General features: G+C 38.9%; 1 protein-coding gene across 2 annotated transcripts in view; it reads right to left on the reverse strand.

Annotated features, from left to right (window-relative positions):
• LOC122548925 (serine/threonine-protein kinase OSR1) overlaps positions 1 to 12180 on the reverse strand; it is a 182298-nt gene that overhangs the window by 103430 nt on the left and 66688 nt on the right. For both annotated transcript variants that reach the window (XM_043687910.2, XM_043687911.2), the window contains exon 4: positions 6302 to 6443. In XM_043687910.2, coding sequence (XP_043543845.1) covers positions 6302 to 6443 — 142 coding nt within the window. The remainder of the gene's footprint in view (positions 1 to 6301; positions 6444 to 12180) is intronic.

Below are 12180 nucleotides of genomic sequence, written 5' to 3' on the forward strand. Positions count from 1 at the left end.
ATGTAGCCAAGGACATGGAGGAAAGTGATCGTGGAAAATTGTAAAGCCATAATTTGAGCTTTCCCTCGATTCAGGTGATACCAGAGAGAAAAAAAAAATGTAGTTGTTACTTCCTGCTTCTAAAAAAAAAATGCAAAGATATACTCAGCAACTACAGGCCAACCAGGTTAACCTTGGAAGTGAGGTCTTTAGAAAGAATGGCCCAGATTATTTGATAGGAAAGTAGTTATAATGGCAATATAGATAAGAATCCACATCAGAACCATGCCAATTTTCTAGGTGATAAGTAATTACGTGACATCTCAAACCACCCAAAAAGAGATCTTTAACTCGGAGTTAGAGTCGTAGATTTAAAGAGACCCTTCAGTCTAAATCACTCATGCAAATCAGGTTTCCCAAAATAGACCAGCCCCATTTGCCTGTATGTTGCCCACATCCCTTACCCATAAACCCAATACCCTACTCCCAAACCTACATGGTATAATTCACCTCTCTGCTTACCATACACATTTAGCTACTCTCAATAGTGTGGTTAAAACATTTAACTATGGAATATGCCAAGTGTTCTGTTTCAGCACTGATCTAGCCTACTGCTGTGTACATGGATTCTTAGACTCAACTGCACTGCTTTGGATGAGAAGGCTCTTGGCCTGGAATTTCACTTGAAAAATTCCTCCAAAGCCAAGTTGGTGACTTTGCATCCAAATTAGAAACAGGGACTCCATGCAAATTAAAAATTTTGTCTCATTATTAGCCCAAAATTAAGTCTTTAGGGTAAATTTAAGTTAATTATGGCAAACCAGCCTGAATTGTTAAGAGCAAATTATGTTTCACTATCTTTCAGTTCTTCAATGAGTTAATAGGGAGGGTTCAGAACATCAATGTTATTGATGTTATATACAGAGGAACCTCGATAATCTGAATACTAATTATCTGAATATCGGATTATCCAAAAGCAGATCTCGAGATCCCGATAGAAACATTACATCAAAGAGCTGTTTCAACCCTGATCGCATCTTTTGTTTAGTCTGATTGAAAACAATCTCTGCCGAGAACAGTCCTGGACATAGATGAGAGCCCAGGCACCATCTCCAAATAACTGACCTCCCGCGCCCTCTCTCCCTCTCCCCACACTTTACCTGGAGTTCTACATAGGGGTAAACTCTAAACTCCCTTTCCCCAGGTATTCTCTCTAACATTGTCCCATACAGGGCAGAGGTGCAACTTGTCAAAATGGTGTGTATGTGCGCGCTAATTGGAGACTTACCCCAGAAAGGCAGCAGCAGTCTTACTGTTGGTGTCCAGTTTGGGGGGGGGGGGGTGGGTGGGGGATGGGTTGGGGTGTGCGGTGTTGGATGGGGCTTTGGAGGCAGGCAGGTGGGGGCAGTATTGGGGCTGTGTTGGATGGGTTTGGGGGGGTGGGAGGGCGCTGTTTATGGGGTTTTGGAGTCGGACGGGGGGGGCAGTGTTGGACGGGACTTTGGGGATGGGCAGGGTGTGGCGTTGGCTAGGATTTGGGTGGATGGGCAGGGGGGCCTCATGCGCGGTGTGCGGTCGTCTCCTGAACAGGGAGCAGATTTAATAGAAAACATCACAAGCCCTAGAAGAAAGGCATTGAATCGATTAACCAAATAATCAATTATACGAACGAAATTGTGCTCGCCCATCTCATTCAGATAATTGAGGTTCCTCTGTATATGGATTTTACTAAAATGAATTTGAAAGTTATAGTTCATGGAATAAACAGGGGGCATTATTGTCACATACATTGTTAAGTGACAAAGAACAAAATAACTACTGTTCTAATTCTTGATCTGAAGGAAGTTTTATCATGAAGTTCCCAGTGGTCAGTTTTAGGCTCTTTGCTCTTCCTGATGTATATCAAACACGTAGTAGACCTTGGTGTACAGGTACAGTTTCAAACTTTTCAGAAGATGCAAAACCTGAAAGCTTTATGTCCGTGAGGAGAATAGAATTGACCAGAGACAGATTAATGATAAAGGTGGGTAAAATGGCAGATGAAACTTAATGCAGAGGACTGTTAAGTAATTCATTTGGCAAAAAGAATATAGGGAAACAATATGAAGCATAAAAGTCTAAAGGGGTTAAGAGTGAAGGACCTGTGTTTACTTTCACTAAACATTGAAGGTGTAGGACAGATGAAGAACATGGCAAATGAACAGGGGAGATTCCTGGTGGGATCTGTCCCAGAATATTGAGGGAAGCAAGAGGACAAATTTCTGAGCATTGACAGACATCTTTATATCCTCTTTGGCCACAGGTGAGGACCCAGAACACTGGAGAAGAGCCAATGTTATGCTATTGTTAAGATGGGTAGCAGGGAGAATCCTGGAAATTTCAGGCTTATGAGCATCACATTGGTGGTAGGAAAATTATTGGAAAAGATTTCTCACAGACAAGATCTATACGAATTTAGAAGCAAACAGATTTATTAGCGATAGACAGCACGGTTTTGCATAGGGAAGGTTGTACCACACTAACTTGATCGAGTTTTTTTTGAGATGGTGAAGATGAAGATTAATGAGGAAAAAGCAGTTGATGTTGTCTATATAGACTTCAGTAAAGCCTCTGACAAGGTGTCTCATGGTAGAACTGGTACACAGTGAAGTCACATGGTATCAGGGTGAGCTGACAAGAAAAGATGCATAACTGAGTTAGTCATAGGAGACAGAGGATAGTAGTGGAAGGATGCTTTTTGAATAGAGGGTTGTGACAAGTGGTCCTTCACATGGATCAGTAATGGGACTTCTGCTGTTCTTGATCTACAAAAATGATTTGGAGAAAAATGTGGCTGGTCTAATTAGTAAGTTTGCAGATAATACAAAGATTGATTGAGTTGCTGATAGTGAAGAGGACTGTCAGAGGATACAGTAGGATATAGATCAATCGGAGGCACATGCAGAAAAATGGCAGATTGAATTTAATCCGGACAAATAGGAGTTGTCACATTTTGAAAGGTGAAGTACAGGTAGAAATTATACAGTGAATGGCAGAACTCTTAGGGGTATTAATATACAGAGGGATCTGGGTTTGCAGGTCCACAGATCACTGAAGGTGCCAGTGTAGCTAGAGAAAGTAGGGAAAAAAAGGCTTATGGCATGCTTGCCTTCTTTGGCAGGGGCATAGAGTAGAGCTTTACAGAACTTTAGTTAGGCCACACTTGGAATATTGCATATAGTTCTGGTCACCATGGTACCAGAAGGATGCGAATGCTTTGGAGAGGGGGCAGAAAAAGTTTACCAGGATGTTGCCTGGTATGGGGGATATTAGCTACGAAGAAAGGTTGGATGGACTGGGTTTATTTTCACCAGGACACAGTAGGTTGAGGGGCAACCCGATTGAAGTTCACTTGGCGCGGGGGGGGGGGGGAGGGAGGAGAAGAGAGCGAGAAAGAGAGTGAAGATGAGTTTAAAGGAGATGTGCGAGACAAGTTTTACACACAGTGATGTGCTGCCCGAGGTGATAGAAGCAGACACTCTAGCAACATTCAAGAAGCACCTGGACAAATACATGAAACGGAAGGGGATAGAGGGATACTGATCCTATAAAAGGGAAGATTTTTTTTCCCTTTCATAGTAAAACTAAGTGTTGCCAGCACAGGGTTAGAGGGCCGAACAGCCCTCCAACAATAAGTGTAGTATTGTTCTTTAGTGTGTAGAAAGGGAAGGAATTTATGTTAAAAGTTGTATAAAACACTCACTCAGCTAGAACCGTGCCAAAGCCTGAGCAGCAGAACTTAGGAACTGTGGGAAAGGATTAAAAAGTGTTTGGAAGATTCATATGAATGGCTCCAAGATGAGGAACTGCAGTGGAAAGGTTGGGCCTGTTTTCCTTGGAGATATGGAAGTTGAGAAACTTAACTGTGCTCAGAATTATGAGGGGCTTGGACAGAGCAATTCTGGAAAGCCAGTTTCTACTGGGATAAACGTCAAGAACTACATGGTGTAGATTAAAGACAACTAGGAAATGCAGCAATGGTGACATGACAGGAAACATTTTCATACAGCAAAGAGTTAGAATCTGGAAAGCACTGCCTGGGAATGCAATGGAGACAGATTCAGTCAAGACATTCCAGAAGAAACAGGATTACCATCTGTAAAAAAAGAATTCACAGGATTACAGAAAAGATGGAGGAATGGTACTTGGTTCATTGGTCCTTCAAAGAGTCAATACACTCCATGGGCCAAATGGCCTCCTTTGAGCTTCATTGGAGGCTCACTGATGTTACCTAGCATGATGACAAAACATCAGAGAACAAATCTACCACCTTAGCGAGCAAACTTACAACCTGATCCACAAACCTTCTCCAAAATTGAAGAGGCCTCCTTTTGTGATGTAACCTTTAAGATTCAAAATACATTGCTATAATGTTGTGAAATACTGAACACACCATTTTATTATCCTGTTCTTTCTTAGTGAAGCCATGGGCTTCTTTGCTATGTATTTTTTTCCCCCAATTTTGAAAGAAACCTTTATGCACATGAGGACACAGATGGTAAAAAGGAAGCTCAATTTGAGTGATTTTTCGAACATTACACTGAAACTCTAACTATTCAGCACTGGGTCATAACCATAAGTAACAAAGTCCATCTAATTTCATTGTATGTGAATTAAATTCCACACCAGTATTGCATGTCAAGATTATAGTCTTGTCATACAATTCGAAGGCAAGTTCTGATTTGTATATCATTCACAATATTTGAAATAACTACAACATTAGTAGTGGGTAATTAGAAGTAGTTACCTGTTAAACTGATTTAGTACCTGTAGTATACAGAAAGATGGGTACACACCGAGCATTAGCAGTCAAACTGCAAAGCTGGTGGTAAAAATCAGAACCCAAATACTGACTCAATTCCAAGTGGTCTCAGACCATTTGCACTGGTTCAGAGTTTCAAACTTGCGGAGGAAGATTCCAGAATTCATTGCTCTATTGTCCTAACTACAGCAAGAATGAGGACTTAAGTGATGGCACTGGTGAAGCATTTTCCATCAAAAAAAAAACTGCATGGATTAATAAATAATTAATAATGATACCAATTTTTGTTGCCAGCAGAAATTTGAGGGATATCTCAAATCTGAAATGTTACTGTGAAGTTAGCAAGTGAGTAGCTCCAACTGGGGCTAGACTTCTCACAGAGTATAAACAAGTGGAATTTTAATACTAGTTACATATAACTGGTAGAATTTTGTAATCCCTAGATGTTGTTAAGCCCACTGACTTTTCAGGTGACAGGGTCGGAAGGTACAACATTGGAAAACCCTGACCCTGAATTTGGCGCGTGGCTTGCTGTTTGGCAGAATAAATATAATCTCATGATAGCATAGATATTTGTCATACAGGAAATGAAGATGTCAAGACTGATTTTCAGTCTGAAATGGAGTAGCTGTTTTCAGCCAAAATATAAATGAACTACTATTCATATTTTAATCATTTGGTTAATGCAGCCCATCAATTTTAAGATTAGAACCTTGTCCTTGACTTGATTGATTTAAATGATGATTAAGCTGCCCTTCCAGGCTCTGATCTTTAGATCAGAATTTTTTTGCTATAGCAGCTAACAGAATTTTTAAGGGTAATTTCTAAAAACCAAAACCTAAGTTTTACAAAATCCAACTGCAATGCTTAGGATTATCAGTTTGCTAAGCCCTAAGCAGGAACAAGTCCACAGAACAAGAGATCAAGCTTAAAAATAGATATCAGAGACAAATCAGGAAGTGGAAATTAAGACATAGCATAGCTATTTTTTAAAATGCAAACATTTTAAGAGAAGAGACAAAAGATAATAGACAGAAAGCGGTATGAAGAGTGGATAAAGGTCTAGCAACCACTTCAGGTGAGTGTGCATAGATGAGATTTAGGATAAGAATCTGCTAAAAGAAGATTCTAAGTATCAAAACTATTTTCCATCTCAATCCTGATAGTATCCAAGTCATGCCCACCAGGGTGCCTTTCCGACAAAGGACCCTTAGCAGGTTATGACAATTAATAATTGGATAACCTAGCAAGAGTTCTGGGAGGGAAACACACCAGGGAGCCACCTGACATGAGATTTTGTTTCTGTGCCCAGTTTCAAAACTATTTCTGCAGCATCAGGAGGGATGATCTATATCACTTCCCACGTAGGAGATATCACCTTCAATGAATTCAAAGATATACCAAATGTTGTTAAAACCACTCCTCAATAAAAACAAAATTCTACATCTCCAGATCCTTGCTGAGTCACACTCATCCTTGAAATTGAAAGGGTACCACATTACTTGACCAGATTATGCTTACCTGTGAATCTGCCCGTTTTTATGCAAGTAATCAAGTCCCTCCAGTACTTCTTTCAGAATAGTGGCAATAACTGCCTCCTCCAAAACACCATTCTTGTGATCCCCTCTCGCTACTACATGTTTAATGATATCGAGCACAGATCCTGGAATAGGGAGAAAAAGGCAGTCAAGGCAAAGTACCATTGCTTAAATTCTTTTAATTGCCCCGATCCTTACCAAAGCATTTGTGGAGCAGAAGTTATGTTCTTGGCTTTTTTTTTAAAACCATAGCTCAGACAGCAGCTGGGTTAAATCATCCATAAGCATTTTTCCAATCTTCTAAGGTTTCCCATCCTCAAGGTTACAAAGCAGTCAATGTTAAAAACTAAAATATTCCAGGACACTAAACTTTTAGGAAACTAACAGCAGCAAGAGGTTGCCCTAACAATAACAGAAGGCAATAAGACAGTAAGAAAAGGAGATTCTCCGAGAAAAGTCAAGTTTGGGAGGATCAGAATTGTTGCCTTGAATGTCTGCCTTTTGCTTCTATTTTCTATGTTTCCATAGCAAAGTTACACTGTATGATGTGGGAGAAGCAATGGCTAGTTTTTAGAAGTATAACAAACTTTGCACCAAATGTATATTGATCCAAGTCACAAAATTGCTACAGAAACAGTAACTTAACATTATAACAAAAGGAATTAAAGATAGTATTCGATCAAAGGAAGAGGCTTAGAATGCATCCAAAAATTTGTAAATCTGTGAATTAAGAGGATTTCAGAAGTCAAAGAAGAACAAATAGGAGAACAAAAAAAAAAATCAATAAAAGTTAACATGGACTCATCAGAAGCAGAGATAATAATAAGGAATAAGGAAACAGCAAACATTAAACAAATAATTTTCTCTAGCTGGGTGTGATCATGATTTGCTTTTGACCATTTGCTAGTCTGTTTGTCTGTCTATATCCAATATATTTCAAAAACAGGTGATTGATTTTAATAAAACTTCGTAAACAGATTGTTCCTTGGGCCATACTCAATCTGCTTGTTTCTGGGGAAAATGAGGGTACAAATCTTGAAAGATTTAAAGGATCCATTAAATTTGGCAGATGAGGTGAATTAACTCTTAAAAGAAAGTTATGGATTGTTTTATTTATAGAACATTGTAGATTCTTTCAGTTGTATGATGGAATTTGTCACAGTTATCAAAACGTAAGCAGAGTTTATAGCACAGGTTTCTGGATGTGCATTTGCCTAGAGTCTCCTTAGGTGGAATGGAATTAAAGTATTTATTTTCTCAGCCTTGTAAGTAGTGAGCAACAAGCAGAGAAAAGCCTCAAAGAAGAGATGCATACTTTTAACAATTAGGTGAATGCAATGTGTTGGAGCAATGCACTCCATTGAATGTCCCCTTCATTTGCTGTTATCAGTCTGCATTCCTGAAATAAAATCAAGGTCGAGCAAGAATAAGAAGCTTAAATTATTACAACTAAACAAATAGTACGAGAAATATTAATGGGGTTAACTATGAATAAATCCCCTAGATCTGCCACCCTCAAACGAGTAGTGTGTTTTTCAAACCTAGATGTTAAAAAAAAGGTGCAGATAAAGGTTACTTGGTCCAACCTGCCCATGCTTATATTCTATTCGAATTTCCATCTATCTTTTCACATCTAAATGCATCAAAACATTACATCTTTCTCTCATGTTTGTCTAGCTTCCCCTTTATTATTTAATCCACTTTCCATGTGATACTTCTTTTCTCATAATCTCTATTGCATTTAAAACATTTCTTCAGAATTCCTTGTTGGATTTCTGGGTTTTGATGGAATCCAGATATACACTCCAGTATAGAGGAAATATTCTCTCTGCTGCTTCAATTTTGAAAGGAGTTGAGTGTAAACATCTAAGTCAACAAGGGTGGCAAGATCATTTGAGGCTTCACAGGGTCTTTCTCCTGGTTTTAATTTTGTTACTTGCCCCAAATCCTGGCAAGTGTCCCATGCTATTGAGCAATGGTCAATGGCAGAACAAAGTGGCAAATGGTATGTGGGCCTTCATAGCAAGATGATTAGAGTACAGGAGTAAGGATGTCTCTTTGAGACCACACAATATTGTGTACACTTTTATTCCTATCTAAGAAAGGACGCTCAGGCTTTGTTAGAATTGCAATGAAGATTTCCCAGACTGATTCCTGGGGTGATAGGATTGATGTATAAGAGAGAAACTGGATCAGTTAGGGCTATAATCACTGGAGTTTAGAAGGATGAGGGGGTTATCACATAGAAACCTACAACATTCTAACAGGATTAGACAAGGTGTACTCAAAGGATGTTCCCAATGACCAGGGAGTCAAGAAGCAGAGATCACAGTCTAAGGATAGTCCATTGATGACGGAGAGGAGGAGGAATTTCTTCATCCAAAATATGGTGAGCCTGTGGAATTCCCTGCCACAAAGTAGCTGCGGGCAAAACATTCAATGTTTTCAAGAAGGAAATACATAGTTCCTAGGGCTAAAGAATCAAAGGATATAGGGCAAAAGCAAGAAAGGCTATTGAGCAGGGTGATCAGCATATCATACTAAATGCTGCAACAGGCTTCAAGGGTCAAATGGCCATTCCTGTTACTATTTCTAGGTTTCGAGCATAAGCTCTTCATCAGGAATGTTTTGAAGAGCTTATGCTCGAAACGTGAACTCTCCTTCTCCTCTGATGTTGCCTGACCAGCCCTGCTTTTCCAGCACCACACGTTTCGAGTCTGATCTCCAGCATCTGCTGTCCTCACTTTCTCCCTATGTTTCTATCAATTTTTGGTGATGGCAAGAACAGCTAAAAACGTGAAAACTAATGACTGCTCACACATATGAAACATCCTTTAGGAAAGAGGGCTAGTGTTTCCTTTAAGCTCATAATAAACTCAACTCAAACAATTACATGTATTAACATATGTAACAGCACAAAAACATGCACTTTTGGCCCAACCACAATGCAATTCTAAATGCTATTTACCACCCTCCAAAATAAAAATATGCTTTGTCCTTTAAGCTTAACTTCAGTTATCCACCCTATCCACACCTCAATTATATATACAGAGGAATTGCGATTATCCGAATGACACGGGCAGGGAGTATTTTTCCAGATAATCGAATGCTAGATAATAGTTTAGCCAAGCATCAGGACCTTGCAATCTTGCCGGATTATCTGAGATTCAGATAATTGAATGCTGGCTGATAGAGGTTCCTCTGTAGTTCCCAGTTCACCTCTTAGCTTCTGGCACTCTCATGAAAACAATCAGGGTTGGACTGACCTCTCTTTTTAGCTACTGCACTTCAGTCCAGGTAACCTCCTTGTAAATCTCTTTTGCAGCATCTCTGAAGCCTATGCATCCTTCCTATATTGTGGCAACTAGAACAGCACGCAGTACTCCAAAGTGATTTAACTAAAGTCTTACACAACTGCAATATGACTTGACAACTTTTATACTCAATGTCCTGGCCAATGAATGCATACATGCCGTAGGTAATCTTTAGCATCTCATCAAATTGTGTTGGCAATTTCAGAAAGCTATGAATTTGCACTCCAAGGTCCCTCTACATATCAAAGCTCCTAAGCGTCCTTCTATTTACTGTATACTTTTATCTTCCATTCAACTTCCCAAAACGTATCACCTCAAACACGTTAAACTCCATTTGCCACTTCTCCATCCAACTTTCCAACTGATCTATATCCTGCTGTATCCTCACTACCTCCAACTTCACCAATTTTCATATCGTGTATATATTCTTTTCCCTTGTCATTTGACTCATTGAAGTAAAAACAAAAAAAGGGAGGTTTTTAAAAGCAATTGAAGTGGAAGCTTATGACTGCGAAAAGTGGAGAAATGAGCTGAGGATCTGCCCTTGATTACTATGACAATCGACTCTGCTTAAGAAGAAAAAAAGACATCCTGTTAATCATTTCTTGATAATGAACATCAGTGTTTCTGTTATCATCTTCCTAAATCTTTTGTTCCTTCCCACTGTGTCTACATCCTGTGTAAAATTGTGATCAGAAGTACATAAGGTACTTTGTGATCTAACTACGCTTCAATAAAAGGTGTAACTTCCTTTTAAAATTCTATCCGTTTGGAAATAAAGCCTTGCACATGCTTTGCTTTTTTAAAAAACAGCCTTGATAACTTGAGGTGCAAGTATTTTGCAGAGCTCTGAAAAGTTAAAATGGACTGAAAACACAAGTTATGCATTGTTCCTAATACAGAGCTAAAGTTTAATTTTTATCTTGTATCTTTGCATTAAGGAGTGTTTATGGTCTTAGTTTAATTTGAAGATTGTTTTTGTGGGCATGGTGCAAGTTGGTCTGGAGACATGTTTGTACACACGTATTTTTAATGTTGTTTGACAACTTATGAAAGAATCCAAGTTGATGATTTAGTGCAAAACGATAGAACAGATCAGAACAGCCTAGCACAGCAACAGAGCTGTGGGTGTGCCTGAATGAAGGAGGAGAGTAGAACTTTGATAAGCAATCCTGCTGAAAACTAAGCTTCAGAACTCTGAAATTAAAGTTTAATTTGTAATTTGTATTAGATGCCTCAGATGAATCTCAGCTGAAGAAAAGTATCCAAAGCACGTGCAGTAAATTGCTGCAGGAAACTTGTTGCAGCTAAAGAAACCTAAAGAAAGCCTTAGCTTGGAAATGTTGGTGAATTGTCACAAGGGTTCATTGTGTGTAAGGATATTGTTGGAAGGAAAAGAATAACAAGAGTTTGAAGAATTTTTCCGGGGTTTCCACAGAAAGTTTTCCATTTTTTTTTATCTTTAGTGTTTTTTTTCTATGTTGAGTAAACATTTTATCATATGTTAGAAGTACACATGCAGACTCTTAAGTGGGTTCACTAACTGACCTCCACAGTTTAAAAAAACCAACAAAGCTGGGTCTATCAAGCCAGTTTCCATCTGAGATCCAACTTGTCCAGTATTAACATCAGCTGGAATCATAGCTGATTTTCCAGAGATGCTGACAGACCTGGTGAAATATAAATAAAAAGTGCTGGAGAAACTCCACCTCAATTGTTGGTTTTTATTTTTCAAGATTTTTCTTCCTGTATCTCACACATTGCTTGCATCTATCAAAAAAGAAATGACCTTCCTTTTCTACCTACCAAAAAGCAGTGCACATGATGTATTGAGAAATTTAAAAATTCAATTAACCCCTACTGATTAGCTCTTCAATTTGGTGTCATATCACAGTTTTGAAATGATACCTTTGATTCCAAAATTTAGACTGGTAATGGAAATTGCACAGTAAATGCTATATAACTTTGTTGCATAGGGATTCAAGTATAGAGGAAAAATGTTTAAGTAATCACACAGAGCACTAGTGAGGTGATACTTGGGAGCATTGCATGAAGCTTCCATCTCTTAAGAGAAAGAAGAAATGCAACAAAGATTCTCCGATTCCTGGAAGAGGGCAACTTTCCCAAGCAGAAATAGTGAGCAGATCAGGCCCATATTCCCTACAATTTAGAATAATGAAAAGTGGTCCATTGAAAATCAAGGAGCCTAAGTGTGGACACTGATAAAATATGCTCTCTACGGCATTATACTATTAGATGAGGGATCACCCACTGAGGGCTGTGGCAAGATGATAATATCTTCACAAAGTTAGTTATGAATCTTTGGATTTTGTTTTAACCTCAGAGTTGAGGATAGGACGACATGTATGCTTGGATACTAAGGGAATTAAGGGATGCAAGGATCGTGCAAAGGATGAAATTCAGGTGAACGATCAATCGTGATATTTTTGAATGGCAGACTGGAATTGAAAGAGTAAATGGCCAACACTAGTTATTTCCAATACTGCATTCACTTTAGCTGTTATTTTAATCAACTTGCTTAGCATTG

Source organism: Chiloscyllium plagiosum, unplaced genomic scaffold, assembly GCF_037043375.1.
Source record: "Chiloscyllium plagiosum isolate Xiang-an unplaced genomic scaffold, Cpla_swu_hap1 HiC_scaffold_4, whole genome shotgun sequence".
In the NCBI taxonomy this organism is placed as follows: Eukaryota; Metazoa; Chordata; class Chondrichthyes; order Orectolobiformes; family Hemiscylliidae; genus Chiloscyllium; species Chiloscyllium plagiosum.